Raw genomic sequence first — 19,332 nt, 5'->3', positions numbered from 1 at the left:
CTCACTGAATGGCCCTCATGTCCATGAGGGATGAAACTTGCTTTTGCGCCTCTGCCCATTGATTGTGTGGCAGGTCTGGCATACCTTTTGCCTATGGAAGGGTGTGAAAGTGGAACCTGTAGCCCTGGGACACTGTATTCAAGACCCATTTGTTCTGGGTGATCATGCGCCAATTTTGTGAAAAAAGTGCTAGTTTTCCCCCTAAGGGGGCTGCCAAAATATAAGTGCTTGGTATTGGCAGAGGAAAGTCACTGGGACTGTTTCCTATATGGCTGTGATTTGTCTTCTCCACTTTTGGAGGTAGAAGCACCCCATTGTTTAGGCCTGGAAGAGCCTTGGGGCTGGGATCTGCCTCTAGGGCATCTGTATCTGCCTCTTTGTGGCCTGTCTGACACTGGAAAGGACCAATTCTTTGAAGGCCAATTCCTGCTAAATCTGGGTGGCTGTACTTGTAAGAAATCCTTAACTGTCTGCATAGATTTCGCTTTATCCTCCATTTTCTTCAACACCTCTTCTGCCTTAACACCAAATAAAGTATCATGCTGTAATGGAGCATCCAATAATTTTGCTTTAACATGATCAGGCAGACTCTGTTCCTTTAACCAAGCATGCCTTCTAATGACAGAACCTGTAACAGCGGCCCTGCAAGAGGCCTCCAGTGAATCAAAATCACATTGCAAAGTATGCTTTCCCACTTGTTCAGCAGCATGCAATAAATCCTGCAATTCCTTGTTCTCTGAACATTCAGAATTTGTCACCATTTTCTGTTTTAGCAGTGACATTAAGTATTGCTGATATTTAAGCATATGAAACTGACAATTTAAAGCTCTTACAGGCAAGGTAGCAGAAGTGTAAACTTTTTCCCCCATCTGTCTAGTGCCCTTGAATCCCTATCAGAGGGGACAGGGTTTTTTGCAGTGGAAGCCTTGACCCCTCTGGGACCCTGAGATATAGTTTCTGGGTCAGCAGCAGGGTTTTTATATAGAAATGTATGAGAATCTGGATCCCTGTAGTATCTATCTGGCTTAAGGGGGTAAAGAGTCAGGAGACAGGCCGGACTCTGAAAATACATCATCTACAATGTCTAGAACAGGTGGGATAGCAAGAGGTCTGTGCTGAGGTAGTAAAAGAAAGTCTCTGAGCCTTTTCTTAGATTCGGAGTAATCTTGGCTCTCCCAGTGAAAGTGCTCCCTCATGGTATGCAGGGTTTCCCCAAAAGAATAATCCTCAGGAGGAGAGGCTGAAGGAATGGACTCTTCAGCATCAGAATCCTCATAGGGAGGAAGAGAATATCCCTGTTCAGAAGAGGAGTCAGAGGAAATGGAAACCTGATCTGAAGATTCATATTCTGTCTCTTGCCTAGGCCTCTTATCAGGAGGGGGATGGGAACCCCTGATCAAAGTAATTAGGTCTTCAGCCATTTTAAGCATCTATTTTTTAGGCATGGAAGTCTATCTAGGAGAATGCTGTACTTGTTTCTTTGTCTTTAGAGCTGCTTTAGTCTTTATCTTTGAAGCTGAGGTTGGCTTTACATATATCTGTGTAGGTCTGAAAACACCCTCAGAAGCCGATGCCTGCTCAGCAGCTCCGGACCTATCTGAGGGAATAGTTTCCGAGTGTCCAATACCTTGAGTATCCAGAGGCCTAGCTGGCTCCCCCTGTGGCTCTGAGGTAGCGGGCGTCAGGGGCTGTGAAAGCGCCTCACTGAGAACCGGCGACTGGCCTAGCAGAAGCCTCGTCGGTTTTGGACATCAGATGCCTGTCCTTTTCCTTGCGCTTTTTATAAACTCCAGTCGTCGGCTGTTACAACGGCATTATATAATTAAATCTTCGACCAAAGTAATGAAAGGCAAAATCGTACCAACGCTTAATAGTGCGTTGGTTAAATCTAGCACAAAACCGGCAGCTAGCAACGTCGTGGTCAGGGCCCAGGCAAGGAATATACAGTAAGAATGAAAATCCTTATGAGGTATTTGCTTCCCACAAGAAATACAATTGTTAGCTTTTTCTGACATCGGTCTGGAGCAAGAAAAAAGTTTCCCCAACCGGGTACTTTGCTTTAATGAATACTTTGGATCTGAAATTCGATTTTGAAAATCTCAGGAGTCGGCCAACCGGCACTTGCGAACTGCTTTTGCTTCTGGCACCGCGCAGCAAGAAAGACCGAAGAAAATGGCATCGGCTGCATCTTTTATACTCCTGGTGCACTGATGTCAGGGAACAGGCGACAGCAACTGACGCCGGACAAAGACTTTGGAATTCGGGCCGACCGCGGGTAGCCTGACAGCAGGATAACCCCAAGTGTAATGACTGCAACAGTGAAACATGATGAACATCTGTACTATGCTCTTCATGTTTCACTGTTGCAGTCATCACACTTGGGTTGATTCCCAAAGCTGAAGAAAAGGGTGGAGGCAGTCAAGAAGACTGAAGGCTGGCTAGGATGCCCTGCAAGACTGCGGTGGCAAAGCTTTCCCTGGATTTGGAGAAGATAGGCAGGTAGTAACACTTTGTGAAGGTATGAACAGAAGTCCTTGTTGCAGCCTCTAGGATGTCCCTGGTCGGGACCCGTCTGAGAAAAGCTGCAGAGGTGGAGGTTGCCCTGGTGGAATGTGTCCTGACTCCCTTTGGGGGTGGTTTCCCGTGCTGTTTGTAGCAGAAATGGATGCAGTGTGCTACCAATTTGGAGATTGTTTGTATATGGCCTTGGCCTCTGCCCCTGCTGCGAAGCTGACTAGCAATTGGTCATTTTTTCTAAAAGATTTAGTCCTATCCAGATAGAATCTGAGCTGTCTGTGCACATCCAGAGAGTGCAGAATCCTTTCCCCCTTGTTTTGTGGGTTAGGGAAAAAGGTGGGCAAATGAATGGATTGGTTGAGAGCCACACTGGACACCACTTTAGGCATGAAGGATGGGTTAGTCCTGAGGGAGACCCTGTCAGCATGGAAAATGATGAAGGGCTCTACAGCCATGAGTGCTTGTAGCTCTGAAACTCTTCTAGCTGAAGTAATGGCCAGAAGCAAGGCTGTTTTCCAAGAGAGGAATTTTAACTCTGCTGAAGCTGCAGGCTCAAAGGGGGGTAGGTGAGCTTTTCCAACACAAAGTTAAGGTCCCAAGCTGGGGTAGGAGCTCTTCTGGTGGCCTTAAGTTGTTAGCCCCTCTTAGGAACTGTTTGATGAGAGGGTGTGAGAAAAGAGAGGTGGCTCTGTGCTGTAATGAGCAGAGATAGCAGAGGCATGAATGTTAATAGAAGAGAAGGATAGACCTCTATGTAGTAGGTCTGCTAGGTAATCAAGGATGAGAGGTAGGGAGGGCTGTGCTGTTTTGTCTCCCTTAGCCTGGATCCAGGTGCAAAACCTTTTCCACTTGTCAGTATAGGATTTTCTAGTGCTGGGGTGTCTAGCCTCATAACATTCAGGACTTGTTTGCTTAGGCTGGCAGCTGGAGGAGAGGTCAGGGAATAAGCCAGGCTGCCATGTTCAGGGTCTGTAATTGTGGATGCATGAATTCTCCATTCTTCTGGGTCAGGAGTGTTGGAATCTGAGGTAGGTGCCATGGTGGCAGTGGTGACAGGCTGCGCAGCAGTGAGTACCAGTGCTGGTGTGGGCAGTCTGGGGCAATCAAGATTGCCCTTGGTTTTTCCTCCCTTATTTTGAGCAGTACCCTTGAAATGAGTGGTAGAGGAGGAAATGCATAGATCGAGAGGTTTACCCACTGGAAGGAGAAAGCATCCACTTTCCAGGCCTTGTTGTGAGGTTCCCTTGTGCAGAATTTGCTGAGCTGAGGATTGGAGTGGGAGGCAAAGAGGTCCACCTTTGGGGTGCCCCATTTCTGGGTTACAAGGTTGAAGGTTCTATGGTCTAGCTGACACTTGTGTGGGTCTAGCAGGTTTCTGCTTAAGTTGACTGCCAGAGAGCTTAGGGAGCCTGGCAGGAATTGTGATAGCAGGTGTATTTGCATGGCTGAAGCCGTATTCCAAAGGGTCATGGCGAGTCTGCAGAGAGGATAAGAGTGAGTCCTTCCCTGCTTGTTGATATACCACATCACTGTGGTGTTGTCTGTTTTGATCACTAGAGGCCCCGGGGAGAGTAGGGGTCTGAAAGCTGTCAGGGCGTGCTGAACAGCAAACTTCTCTTTTTGGTTGATGTGCAGATGTATTTGATTTGGGCTCCAATGGCCCAATGCACCTGCCGTCCAAGTGTGCACCCCAGGCATAGTCTGATGCACCAGTGATGAGGGTCTTGGCGGTGTGGGGTTATGAGAAAGGAAGCCCCTTGTTGTGGTTACATGCTGCTGCCACCAAAGAAAATCTTTCCTAAGACAGGGTATCATATGTATGAAAGTTTCCAGGTCTTGAGAGTGTTGACACCAAAGGCTTTTTAGGTACCAATGTAGTTTCCTCATATGCAGTCTGGCATATGGAATGAATAGAATGCAGGAAGCCATGAACCCTAGAGCTTGCAGGACTTTCCTTGCAGATAACTGGGTTCTGGTGGCTAGTTGAGAGAAGTAGCCTGTCAGGTAGGCTTGTTTTTCTGGAGTAAGGAATGCCATCTGGGATGCTGTGTCCAGGCTTGCTCCCAGGAATACAATTTTTGTGTGGGGACTAGTTTTGATTTCTTTTCGTTGATAGTATACCCCAGGGAGGTCAGTAGGTCCTTTACAAAGGTCAGGTGCTGTAACAGCTTTTCCTGACTGTCTGCCTGAATCAGGCAATCATCTAAGTAGGGGTAAATATGAATATTTTTTTGTCTGCAAAAAGCAATGGCTGGAGCCAGGCATTTTGTGAAAACTCTGAGAGCAGTGGATAAGCCATAGGGAAGCGCAGAGAACTGAAAGTGCATAGATCCTGCCCTGAAACGTAGATATTTCCTGCAAGATTCCCTGATTGGGATGTGTAAATAAGCCTCTTTTAGGTCTAGGGTGGCTAACCAAGCATCCTTGGAAAGCATAGGAAGAAGCTGCTGGAGGGTGAGCATTTTGAATTTTGGTACCACCAGAAAGGTGTTTAGAATGGATAGATCGAGGATTGGGCACCAGGTGCCCTCTTTTCTGGGTACCAGGAAGAGTGTGGAATAGAAACCTTGGCCTATCTGGTCTGCAGGAACAAGATGTATTGCCCTCATGGAGAGCAGGGAATGAACTTGCTTTTTGGCCTCTGCCCACTGGTTTGGAGGAAGATCTGGGAACCCTTTTGGGGTTGGCAGTGTGTGGAAGTAAAATTTTTATCCCGGGGACACTATGTTGAGGACCCATCGGTCGTTGGTAATAGAGGCCCCGTTGTTTGCATGGAAGGAGAGTTTTCCTCCTAGGGGCACAAACAGGTGGTCAGAGGTAAAGGGTGGAGGTGTAAAGTCATTGTGAGTTCTTACCATAAGGGGGTGGCTTAGCACTCCCTGTTTTTAAAGAGGAGGAACTCCATTGCTTAGATCTCTGCATTCCCTGGGACTGCTGTCTGGGGGGTCTGCTTCCCCTGGGTCTTGGCTGAGCTGGCCTAGAGGGGGCTGGAAAGGACCAGTGCTTGGAGGGGCAATGCCTACTGAATCTCGGAGACTGGACCTGTAAAAAGTCTTTAACTGTCTGCATAGATTTAGCTTTTTCCCCCATTTTTTTAAGAACTCTTCTGCCTTGGTGACAAGCAAATTGTCTTTGTTCAATGGTGCGTCCAATAAGTTTGATTTGACATGGTCTGGCAAGGTCTGTGCCTTAAGCCAAGCATGTCTTCTAAGGACAGAACCAGTGACTGCTGCCCTGCAAGATGCTTCTGGGGCGTTAAAGCCACATTGCAAGGTGTGCTTAGTAACTTGGCTTGCAGAAAGCATAAACTCTTGTAATTCTTTATTTTCTGCACAACCAGGAAAGGCAGATATTTTTTGTTTGAGGAGTTCCATGGTATACTGCTGACATTTCAGCATGTGGAACTGACTATTTAGTGCTCTAATAGCAAGAGTTGCAGAGGTGTATACTTTTTTACCCCATCTGTCTAAAGCTCAGGAATCCCTTTCTGACGGGGTGGGATTCTAAGCTGAGGTTGCTTTAACTCCTTTAGGTCCTTGGGAGATGACCTCTGGGTCAGCAGTAGGATTTTTGAAAAGGAATTTGTGAGAGTCAGGGACTCTGTAGTACCTGTCAGGTTTCCTGGGAGCAGGAGGAAGGGTGTCAGGAGTCAAACTGGATTCCATATAAACATCATCCACAGCATCCAGGACAGGAGCAATGGCTAAAGGTCCATGCTGTGGTAAATCTAAGAATTCCCTGAGTCTCTTTTTTGACTGAGTATAGTCCTGACATTCCCAGTGGAAATGCTCCCTTAAAATATGTAGGGTTTCACCAAATGAAAAATCCTCGGGAGAAGAGGAAGAAGGAATGGATTCTTCTGCATCAGAATCCTCATAAGCAGACACGGGTTGCATATCTTCATATTCAGAAACCTCAGAGTCATCAGACTCCTGTTCAGATAAAACTACTGGGGACAAGTCTCTTTTTCTTTTGGAAGGGGTAGCCTGGCTTCCCCCAATAAGCAGAATAAGGTCTTTCACCATTTTAAGCATTTGAGATTGAGGCATGGAAGCAGGTGCCTGAGCTTGGGTCATTGGTTTTTTAGGCATAGTTCGTACCCTGGGCCTTAGACATTCGGTAGTTTTAGAAAGAACTGAAGCCGTGCAAGAAGTCATCAGTTTGTGTTGAGTATCGGTAGTGCAAAGAACTTCCTCGGAAGCCGTTGCCTGCTCAGTGGCTCCGGACCCATCCAAGGTAGAGACATCCGCAGGATCCTTAGTAAAAGAAAAGTCTCACGGCATACCGGACTCTGAACAGGTCTCGGTATCGGCCTGCAAGTCCAAAGAAGCAAACATCAGGGGCTGTGAAAGCGCCTCACTGAGTCCCGGAGAACTGATGGCTAGCTTAACGAACGTATCGTCAGCAGTTTTGGACTTGTGGGTCTGTCTCTGTCTTTATCCTTACGTTTTTTCAGAAGATCGGTAGTCGGACGGCTTACTGAAACCATATCGGAATAAGAGGACTGAGAGAGAAAATATTTAGCTACAATAAGAGCCCGACAACGTATAGTTCTGGCATTGAACAAAGCACAAAAGCGAAAGAGAGGGACATCGTGGTCTGGGCCTAAACAGGTGATGCAGTAAGAATGGAAGTCTCAGTGTGGTATTTGCTTTCCACGGGCAAGACAATTGTTAACTTTTTCTGACATCGATTAGAGCAAGAAAAAAGGATCCCCAATGGGGTACTTAGCTTTAGAAGACTTCAGCTTCAATTTGAAAATGAAAACTCAGGCAGCAGCCGAACGGTGCTCGTGCAAACTGCTTCTGCTTCGGGCTCCTCAGCAAGAAAGACTGATGTAATGGCATCGGCTGCCTGACCGACAAAGAAATACTAAGCCTCTGGAATTCGGGTGACTGAGAGCTACCCCTGGCAGGATAAGGGTGATGACTGCAACAGTGAAACACGAAGAACATCCGAGCTCTCCTCTGGGTTTGAATCAGAAATATGAGGACAAATCCTTGAATCCATCCCCTGCATCTTCAGAAAAAGAGGAATCCCTCTTTCTTTTACCAGAATCTACTTTATAGAAAGATCAACAGCCTGAATTAAACCCTTAGCCAGTCCCACTAAACTTCTCCTAACCAAAGGAATTAGAGGAGGAAGAGTAGATACATGCTTGGTTTTCTGTTTCATTTTGACAAGAAAAATGATTCGTCTATTGTACAAATGAAGCAGCTGCCTCCCCAGGGATGGACACAGGTCTCTAACACAAAAGGGAAACCTTCCTTGTTCCCTGTCCCAGGACTGATAACTGTGGCTCTCACTTGACCAGTGAGGGGGCTCCAACAACCACAGAGGACATGGCTAACCCCCAGTCCAGAGTGGCTGTAGGTGCTACACCAGGGGGATCCAAGGTAAAAGATGAGAGGTCTGAGGTACAACAAATGGCCACAGCGCAATCACCCACCTGTGGCTGAGGCAAATTTCTAGTCTGTTGTGGTGGCAAAGGCTGTTTGCTTAACTTTTTCTTTCTGTGGCTGGAAGAAGGACGCACTATGGGACTAGTAGTCTATTCCACGGTCAAGACAAAAATGGCACTTGTTTCCTGGGGAAGACAAGCAGCAAATGCTGGTAAAACTACCAGTCTACAAAAGTTATATTTTTGACTGAAAAAATACAGTAAAAAGCACTTAAAACACTATGACAGCTATATAATAGAAAAATAAACACAGTATATCCTCAGAAAATATGATTTTAGTTAGTTTACACTATTTTTAAACTGACAGAAACAACTTCTCCATTTAAAAAATGTTAGAATCTTGAGAATGTCCATTAAATAACTACACCCTAGCTTTAAAATAATTTTCCTGAAGAGCAGAGTACTAAAACACTAAGAAAATTTAAGTTTTTTTTCCCAAAGGGAACTTATCTGCCCAGAAAAGAAAAGCAAAAGCCGCTTGTCAATCCTCATAAGCCTCAGAGGTGAGTATTATTCAGCAGTAGTAAAGCTCTGAAGGGGTATGTGCCAAAGATTGTCCTTTAGTCAGCTCAGATCGAGCTACTTCACAGTTTGGGCACATGGATAATGCCTTGAAGCTCTACAGGCTAGCTGGTTGTGATATCCTTGGCAGGATATAAGCCATATAGCTAAGGCTACTGCAGCACTGATCAATATGAAGAACATGTCCAATTACAAATGCTGCACATTTGCTGTCAGGCACTGTCTCATTTACTCAGTCCTTCTCTCCTCACTAGAGTTAAATGTGGAAGTTGCAAGACTGAGTTTATATTCTTATCAAAAATCTACAACTCCGTTAAATCTGAAATTTTAAAACTAATCTCACACCTTCAACCACTAGATAAAATCTCTGCAAAATTGACCTAAACAGATATTTGCTAACATATGAGTTCTGACCTGCCATTCTTGGTATGGATTCAGGCATAACTTTCTATTTTAAGTAACATTTTTTTTTCATAACTGCTTAGGTGGTTTGTAAACTGTCTTCCATAAAGTACATTATTAAAAGTCTACCATGATAATGCCACTTTTGGAACTGATACTTTTACCTTTGGAGTGCTATCAATAAATATTAGGAACAATCTTTTTCTATTACTAATCTTCCTCAGCAGCCCAATTACTTAATGAATGACCTTATTACCAAACTAGTCACTTTAGGCTTTGCAGCCAGTAATATCCATCTTCTGCTGCAGAGCCACACCTTCTCATACAACTGTTCTCCTTACTTCTATCCCCATATGTAAATGTAATTATAGATACATACCTACTTCCAAGAAATATTACAATCAGAATCACTTGTTTAACAACCTCTGAATGTATACAGTTGTTGCCTGTAATACCTGGCTTATGTACAGTCTGTTGCTATAGACCATCTTCTGTACAGTACTCACTTTCACCTGTGTAACCAAAAATCTCTCTGTACAGTTTTCATCTTTTCCAAATCCACTTAAAATGTGTTACTTTAAATAAACACTATAACAAAGATTTGGAGCTTTATATTTGGAACTATGATGTCTCTTTATGGATGTTTATATGATGAGAAGCTATTTAAAATTTGCTCACCATGTGGACTGTGCTCAACCTTCAGATTTGTAGCACAATAAAAAAAAAACTACTTTGTAACCAGTGTGCATGTCTACAAAATGTCCAGCTGGGTCACTGCTGTACACTAGTTAGCAAATATTAGTTAACTAAATAGTTAACTTATTAACTAACTAGATAACAAAATATGTTACTAAATAAATCAATAATCTCAGACTTAATATTCCAAGCTTACAACTAGACCTTATGTAGATGATTTCCTTCTGTTTAACAGGTATAAAACCATTCCCCAGTTGAAAATTCCCTATAATTAGAATTTTACAAAATGTATGTTTTTTTTCGAAAATGGGCTGACCAAAAAATGTAATACCTTACTGGAGTACAAACAAAACCAAAAACAAAGAAAAAAGCACCTTTAAAGGAAGCCTGACTCAACAGACAATAACAAAAGTATAAAAAGCGGCTTCCACCAAAACGAGAGGATACAATTCTTCTTTAATATAATGTAGTTCTTAAAAGCATTCAAAAAAGTCTCAGGCCAAAACCAGAAAAAATGGATAAGCGCTTTTGGTGTATAACCTTCATCAGATCCATAGATTTTCATCCTCAGTTCCTTTTTTTTTTACTGGAGTACAAATGTTTTCTAACAGGGTATTAATATACCAAGAGAGCCCTGTATTAAGTATAATTCTTCATGGCAGCATGTTAAGCAGCCATGAAGCACAGACAGTGAGAAAAAAAATATGAGAAATGTCCATCATCTTGTTTAGTCAGTGTAAAACAGAAAATAAAAATAATCTCTGTATGTGGAGATTTCCCCCCCCCAGGCCTCCGCTGAAAATGCATCTTATCCCATTTGGACTTTCCCAATAAACAAATGTAAAATAAAATAAATAAATAAATTCAAATAGATGTAATTACACTAAATGTCATTTTATAGCTGCATTTAGCAGCCATGGAGAAAAAAAGTAAACCAGAATAAAATAATTGCAGTTTGGATGTGTGTGAAAAACAGGTACTGACTCTGTGTGTGTGTGTGTGTGTGTGTGTGTGTGTGTGTGTGTGTGTGTGTGTATGTGTGTGTGTGTGTGTGCGTGTGTGTGTGTGTGTGTGCGACTAAATGCAAGAGACAGTGTGGGCATACCTCTCTATCCACCTCCCTAAAAATCCAATCACCTTGAACTTGGACAAAAGGCTCATTATTCTACTATGAGGGATGGTGTTCACATATGCTGAAAGGTAAGGAAGGAGGTTTAAATTAGATGCCACAGTGGCTGATATATTCATCTGTATGTTCAGACAGAAAAATCAAGGGATACTTTTCTCTGCATAAAACAGAATCCGGTGGAATAAGGAAGCCATTAAAAGTCTGCTGAATCCAATGGACAAAAAATACTGAGGTACTCTATGGAAGCTGAAAGTGACAGCAAATGGTGTAGTCAGCTTTATAAATACAATTAATTTGATCAGCAACTGGTTATAAATGCCTGTTCCATCAAGCCTTAGTGAAAGAATAGTGATTCAAACACAATTTAAACTACATGTTATGTGAGAAACAAAGCCCCCTATGGCCTCATGAAAGAATCACACACTTCCCACTTATTATACCTACCCCATGTTTGTGGAACTTCACAGTATGATAACAAAAAGAACAAAAAAATTGAAAGTAAAATACATTTTGGTTAATAAATCTAGACCATGTTTCTCTTTTATCTGCTGAAGAATTTTACCATCCACTGTTTTAACTGTGGGATTTGACTGTTGTTGCCACCAGTGTCTCCTCCTCTTCTTCTCTTGGCTTTCCCCTGAACCCACTAACTTAACCCCCTCCCCAGACAGACGCCACTAGGCTGGGACCACAGCCAGTGGAGGACAACTGTACCATCCTTAGGGAGATGAAGGACATCAAGGTATCGTGAAGAATCATCATACACTCTCAGAGCAGTGATTTTGTATCCTATTACAATTTCCGGAAGATCACAGCATACGATAATGTCATGCACTCACATAAATGCTCCTGTACATGATATGCACCTCTCTACTGGAAGTGTAAGACCTAATATTTTAAGTACCTACACTTCAAAAACTAAATATAGCACTCCTGATATGGTGAGCACACCCTCCACATCCATGGTGCCTTAGAGTAGAGGGAATACACCAACATATCACATTCGTAGAATCAGCATACATTCTGCCATTCTTATTTACATTTGTGCTGCTCTCTGGATTGGAATACACCCTCACTTGGATAGTCCTCCTGCTCCACTAGTCAATAGCTAATGCTGGATCACAACTGCAGTAGGGGTGGATTCCCTGCCCCTGTGTCAGCACGCTAGTGCCTTGACCAAACAGACTTTAAAAAAAATGGTCTGTGATCAAATACTTAACTCTGTAAAGCAAAGGAAGGCAGCCTGTGAACATTTGACAGAGGCACAAAACAGTGTACGTCCTTGAGCTGTGAAACTCCTAGTTTTCTGTTTCCTCTCTGCATTGGGAAACTAAAGTGAGAATGAAACTATGCAATCATCTGCATGCAGTTTCAGTCAAGGTACAATGGGAGAAACATGCAAATCTTGTTCCCTTCAAATATCCTGAAGATGCTCACTTTGAGAGTTCAAACTCCACTGAAATTCATCTGATAGTCATTTACTTATTCAACATACAGCCCTCTTTCTAATGCAGACGGACCTCCCACAACAATCTACTAAGTCTATAAAGCTGAAAGCTTAAAGACCCATTTCAGATAAAGACTAATGATGGACATGTACATAAACTATCTTCTCATCTTTGAAAGGAATGTTTACACAGTACTTTTAATACTGTAATATCCAAGACTATCACAAATATTTATTTGTATGGCATCATGATAAAAAAAACTGCCTCCTACTAATAGTTCCCAATACAAATTGCAAATAATTATCCACTGTTGGGTAGTTCCTTGTAGCTGGGCCTTTATGAAAACTACCCTGAAGGAGTACAGGTGTTTCCTTGGCCCTCTATATGCTGAGGACACAAATGTAGAGCTCATTTCTGAATTACCTAAGGGATATAATCTGTGCATCATGTAAACCATTGTCTACAACACTCTGCTTGGCATTAGACATTGCACACCATTTTGCATACACAGGAGGTAAAATGCAGTGAAGTCTCTGATAATGATGTAGGACTAATATGCAGTCATACCTCTCAAGTGTACCTCATTACGAGGAACGTACCTCATTTGGGGTCTTAAAAAGTTCATGTTCCTCAAAGTTCCTCAATGTTCCACATTGAAAGACTCTGTTACACATTCAGTGTTAGGAATTTTTTAAAGTGAAATCCATGGTAAATAGAAATGAATCATTTTAATTCATTAAAATATCTTCTTTATAAGTAAAACCAAACATATTTAACCATCCTATGGCCTTCCTAGTTGAAGATGTTAATAAGCCATTAGCATGTGTTCCACATTTTGCCCATTTGTTCCACATTATGAGGGCTGGTGTTCCTCATTTTGGAGATGGAAGGTTGAGAGCATGTATGCAGTAGTCAGTTGTTTCATGCATTACCTACGCACAGACAACTGAATACTATATGCAGAAAGAGGAATTTTGTAAAAAAACACATTATATATATATATATATATATATTTTTTTTTTTTTTAAATATTAAAATATACCAGAAAAACAGAAATTGTAGATCAGGCATATACAAAGACCAAAACAGAACTCTAACAGCAATTACAATTGTCACAGAAGGGCTGTTTGGGAAATTATTTATTTTGCATAAAGAATCAAACACCAGTACCTGAAAAAGAATGTGAGGTGCCATTTACCTGTTTCCACAATGCCATCCAGGTTAGGAAAAAAGAAAAAAAAAGTACTACACCAAAGCCCCACTTGCAGTTAGGCCCAACACTACCATTATTAAGATTGTGAAATGCAACGATACTGTTTAATGTGGTAACTTTTTGATATTCTGAGACTCATCATTGTGAGTCCTAAAACAGTATGCCCAAAAATCTGAATTTACATATACCAAGTCTAAGACCGTGGTAACTCAGATCATTCCTTTTTCTCCAAGGTATCACAATCTTGGAGTTAATATGTACATTCAAGGGGGCTAGCCTCTCACACTGGGGGGGGGGGTGTCTCCCTGCAAAAAAACAACTTTAAAAGAGAACAGCTATGTTCAACATTTGCTATTCTGCTGTAATTTCTAAGTCTCAGCATTGTAATAAGAAGCCATTTCAAACAGATTTGTTTTGGAAGGAAGATCTCTTTTCCCAATAAGAAACCCAAATCTTTGTCAATTAAGAACAGGTAACAAATGCAGAAACATGGCTTTGTAAGGATGGATGGTACAACACAAAAAGAAGAAAAATAAACAATAAAAATTAAAAAATATCAAAGGAAAATGTTCTCACTTGACTAAGTGTCGTATAATAAGCTCCAGCATCTGTCTGTTGATGTCAGGTAGTTTGTAACTCAACAAATGTATCGCTCTGAGTCTGTAGTCAACAATATCTGATTCTGAAAGGAAACAAAAGAAGAACCTCGCGTTACAGTACAAAACCAATCTAGAAAGTTAGACAAAATGTATTTTCAAAGCTCCAACATCTTTAGGTGACTATAAAAAGAAGCAGTGCATTTCATATTCATGCATATGTTTGTCAAAATGCAAAATCTATCAGAGGCATGCATATGCGGGAATCTGTATGACACAAATATATGTAGCAGAGGTTTATACGATCTGCTACAGGATGGCTATGAATACTATAAAGGTACAAAGGATTCTGTACAGAAAAAGTACAGTTGTGTACCTACCACAAATGTAGATGTTCGAGTGTATTCACTGTTGCAGTCATTACTCTAGGGTTATCCTGCTGGCAGGCTACCCTCAGTCGGCCTGAATTCCAAAGTCCTGGTCCGGCGTCGGTTGCTGTCGCCTCTTCCCTGACATCAGTGCACCATGGGTATAAAAGATGCAGCCGACGCCATTTTCTTCAGTTTTTCTTGCCCCAGATGTCAGGTGCCCCCAAAAAGGTAGGCTAAAAATAGTATTCCAGTAAACATACATGCAGTAAAGAAACATTTCCTTCACCTACAAGCAAATACACCACATAGGTTGTATAGAATAGAGAAGTACAGATGAACCCCAGCAAAGGAAAGGGGGATGGTGGGAGGGTAACCTGGACTGCAACAGTGAATATACTAGAACATCTACATTTATGGTAGGTACACAACTGTACTATGTTCATCGTTTTTCACTGTTGCAGTCATTACTCTTGGGTTGAATCCCAAAGCTGAGTATGGGTGGCTAAGCTAAATAGGGTTAGGAGAGGCTATGAAGCCCTGCAGCACTGCAGTGGCAAAGCCTGCTCTGGATTTAGAGTACAGAGGTAAGTGGTAGTGCCTTGTAAAAGTGTGCACTGAACTCCAAGTTGCAGCCTCTAATATGTCTTTGGTTGGTACTCCTCTGAGGAAGGCTGCTGAAGTGGCTGCTGCTCTGGTAGAATGAGGCCTAATGCCCTTAAGTACTGATTTGCCATGCTGAGAATAGCAGAAACGGATGCAATGACCTATCCATTTAGAAATAGTCTGTTTTGTGATAGCCTTTCCTTGTGATCCTGCAGCATATGACACTAAAAGTTGCTCAGTCTTTCTGAAAGCTTTAGTTCTGTCCAAGTAAAAGCGTAGCTGCCTGTGTATATCCAAAGAGTGCAGAATTTTCTCACCCTTGTTCTGTGGGTTTGGATAAAAGGTAGGCAAGTGAATGGTTTGGTTGAGGGCCACACTGGACACTACCATAGGCATAAATGTTGGGTTTGTCCTCAGAGAAACCCTGTCTGGATGAAATATGATAAAAGGTTCCACAGCCATGAGTGCTTGTAACTCCGAGACTCATCTTGCAGAGGTTATTGCCAGTAGCAGAGCTGTTTTCCAGGATAAAAATTTTATATCAGCTGTTGAGGCTGGCTCAAAGGGAGGCAGTGTGAGTTTTTTCAAGACATAATTGAGGTCCCATGCAGGTATTGGTGCTCTCCTTGGAGGTCTTATATTTTTGTCCCCTCTGAGGTACTGCCTTAGTAAAGGCTGAGAAAAGATAGGTTCCGTATTGTAATGGGCTGAAATGGCAGAGACATGAGTCTTAACTGAAGAAAATGAAAGGTATTTGTCCAGCATCTCAGTTAGGTATTGTAAAATCTGAGGAATATTTGGTACATATGTGTCAGTGCCTTGTTCCTGGTTCCAGGCACAGAATCTCTTCCATTTTTCTGCATAAGATTTTCTGGTACTGGGCCTCCAAGATAACATCTATAACAGCTTTTGAAAGAGGAGTGTTCTGAGTGGCTACATTATCCGCCATGCTGCCAGATTTAAGGTCCTGAGTTGACTGTGCAGGATCTGATTGTTCTGTTAGGTCAGCAAGTGGGAAGTTTGAGGGAATATCCATGCTGGTACTTGAGACAGATTGGGTATCAGTGCTGGCGTGGCCAGTCTGGTGCAATCAGTGTCATTTTTGGCTTCTCTTGTCTGACCTTTAGGAGTACCTTGGGAAGGAGAGGCAGTGGAGGAAAGGCATATACTGTTAGGTTTTTCCAGCTGAAGGATAGGGCATCCACTCTCCATGCTTGTTTGTGATAAATCCTTGTGCAAAATCTCTGTAATTGGCAGTTGTGAGGGGAGGCGAATAGATCTATGTCTGGGCATCCCCATTTCCTTGTTATCATGCTGAAGACTTGTGGATCCAGTTTCCACTCATGAGGATCCAAGAGGTTTCTGCTTAGTTCGTCTGCCAAAGTATTTGTTGTTCCTGGCAGGAATTGTGCTTGCAGGTGAAGTTGGTAAATTGATGCTGTGTCCCACAAGGTCATTGCTTGTCCGCAGAGGGAGTAGGAATGTGTGCCTCCCTGCTTGTTTATGTACCACATGACCGTAGTATTGTCCATCTTTATCAGTAGCTGTCCTGGATGAAGTAGGTCCTTGAAAGCTGTCAGGGCATTTTGAATAGCTAGCATCTCTTTTTGATTGATATGAAGATGCATCTGGTTTGCAGGCCATGTGTCTTGAATACATTTTCCTGCCATATGTGCCCCCCAGGCATAGTCTGATGCATCCGTTGTCAGTGTCTGTCTGGCTGTGGGTAAAGTGAATGGCAGACCCTTGTTGTGGTGACAGGCCTGTGCCCACCATCGAAACTCCTGTTGCAGGCAGGGAATAAGGGTAATTACTGTCTCCATACTGTCTCCAGGCTGTGGGAATGCGGAGTCCAAACACTTTTTAGATACCATTGTAGTTTCCTCATATGCAGTCTGGCATATGGAATTAGTAGAATGCAGGATGCCATGAAGCCCAAGGCCTGCAGGATTTTCCTTGCAGATAACTGGGTCTTTGTTGCCAACTTTTTGAAGTAAGAAGTCAGTTGCCTTTGTTTGTCTGGCATGAGATAAGCCATCTGGGCAGTTGTATTTAAGCTTGCACCCAGGAATATTATCTCTTGAGAGGGTACTAGTTTTGATTTCTTTTTGTTTACTGTGTACCCTAGGAAAATTAGTAATCTTTTTACAAACGCCAGATGCTGTAGAAGAATGTCTCTGTTCTCTGCTTGAATAAGGCAGTTGTCCAAGTAGGGATATATTTGAATTCTTCTTTGTCTGCAAAATGCAATTACTGGTGCCAGGCATTTTGTGAAGACCCTGGGCGCAGTAGATAAGCCAAAGGGCAGTGCAGAGAATTGGTAGTGCATTGAGCCAGCTATGAATCTGAGGTATCTTCTGCAAGATTGTCTGATTGGGACATGCAGGTATGCCTCTTTTAGGTCCAAAGTTACGAGCCAAGCCTTCTTGCCCAGCATGGGCAGTAGCTGCTGTAGAGTCAACATCTTGAATTTTGGAACCTCCAGAAACATGTTTAGAATAGACAGATCCAGTATTGGTCTCCAGGCTTTGTCCTTTCTGGGCACCAAGAAAAGTCTTGAGTAAAATCCTTGCCCCTGCTCTTGTTGTGGTACTTGTTGAATGGCCCCCATGTCCATGAGGGCTGTAATTTGTTTTTGTGCCTCTGCCCATTGATTGTGTGGCAGGTCTGGCATACCTTTTGCCCTTGGCAGGGTGTGAAAATGGAACCTGTAGCCCTGGGACACTATATTCAAGACCCATTTGTCTTGGGTAATCTTTTGTCAATTTTGTGAAAAAAGTGCTAGTTTTCCCCCTAAGGGGGCTGCTAAAAGAAAAGTGCTTGGATCTGGCAGAGGAAAGTCATTGGGACTGTTTCCTGTAAGGTTGTGATTTGTCTTCTCCACTTTTGGAGGTAGGAGCACCCTATTGTTTAGGCCTGTATGAGCCTTGGGGCTGAGATCTGCATCTGGGACGTCTGTATCTGCCTCTTTGTGGCCTGTCTGACACTGGAAAGGACCAATTTTTGGAAGGCCAGTTCCTACTAAACCTGGGTGGCTGTACCTGTAAAAAATCCTGCTTTATCCTCCATTTTCTTCAAGACCTTTTCTGCTTTAGCACCAAACAAGGCATCATGTTGTAATGGGGCATCTAATAATTTTGCTTTAACATGATCAGGTAGATTCTGTTCCTTTAACCAAGCATGCCGTCTAATAACAGAACCTGTAACTGAGGCCCTGCAGGAGGCCTCCAGTGAATCATAATCACGTTGCAAAGTATGCTTTCCCACTTGTTCAGTTGCATGCAATAAATCCTGCAATTCCTTGTTCTCTGAACATTCAGAATTTGTCAACATTTTCTGTTTAAGCAGTGACATTAAGTATTGCTGATATTTAAGTATATGAAACTGACAATTTAAAGCCCTTACAGCCAAGGTAGCAAAAGTGTATACTTTTTCCCCCCATCTGTCCAGTGCCCTAGAATCCCTATCAGAGGGGACAGGGTTTTTAGCAGTGGAAGCTTTGACCCCTTTGGGACCCTGAGATATAGTTTCTGGGTCAGCAGCGGGGTTCTTATATAGGAATTTATGAGAATCTGGGACCTTGTAGTATCTGCCAGGCTTAGCAGGTGCAGGAGGTAAAGAGTCTGGGGACAGGCCGGACTCTGAAAATACATCATCTACAATGTCTAGAATAGGTGGGATAGAAAGGGGCCTGTGCTGAGGTAATAGCAGAAAGTCTCAGAGTCTTTTCTTAGATTCTGAGTAATCTTGGCTTTCCCAGTGGAAATGCTCCCTCATGGTATGCAGAGTTTCCCCAAAAGAATAATCCTCAGGAGGAGAGGCTGAAGGAATGGATTCTTCAGCATCAGAATCCTCATAAGGAGGAATGAGATAATCCTGTTCAGAAGAGGAATCAGAGGAAATAGAAACCTGATCAGAGGAATCATATTCTGTCTCTTGCCTAGGCCTCTTATCAGGAGGTGGATGGGAACCCCTGATCAAAGTAATTAGGTCTTCGGCCATTTTAAGCATCTGTTTTTTAGGCATTGTAGTCTGAGTAGGAGAATGCTGTACTTGTTTCTTTGTCTTTAGAGCTGTTTTGGTCTTTGTCTTTGAAGCTGAAGATGGTTTAATATATAACACCCTCAGAAGCCGATGCCTGCTCAGCGGCTCCGGACCCATCTGAGGGAATGATTTCCGAGTGTCCAATACCTTGAGTATCCAGAGGCCCAGTCGGCTCCACGTGGGAGTCAGAAGCGGCCTGTGGCTCTGAGGAAGCGAGCACCAGGGGCTGCGAAAGCACCTCACTGAGAGCCGGCGACTGGCCTAGCGGAGGCCTCGTCATCGGTTTTGGACCTTGGATGCCTATCCTTGTCCTTGCGTTTTTTGTAAACT

At 42.9% G+C, this 19,332-nt stretch overlaps 1 protein-coding gene across 3 annotated transcripts in view; it reads right to left on the bottom strand.

The window, feature by feature from the left end:
* The window catches only part of OPHN1 (oligophrenin 1), a 2,670,560-nt gene that overhangs the window by 365,963 nt on the left and 2,285,265 nt on the right, over positions 1-19,332 (bottom strand). For all 3 annotated transcript variants that reach the window (XM_044057106.1, XM_044057104.1, XM_044057105.1), the window contains one exon: positions 13,965-14,070. In XM_044057106.1, the coding sequence (XP_043913041.1) occupies positions 13,965-14,070 (106 nt within the window). The remainder of the gene's footprint in view (positions 1-13,964; positions 14,071-19,332) is intronic.

This window comes from Protopterus annectens, chromosome 15.part0 (assembly GCF_019279795.1).
Source record: "Protopterus annectens isolate FY-2018-M chromosome 15.part0, PAN1.0, whole genome shotgun sequence".
NCBI lineage: Eukaryota > Metazoa > Chordata > Ceratodontiformes > Protopteridae > Protopterus > Protopterus annectens.
This window is presented reverse-complemented; position numbering and strand designations above follow the sequence as displayed.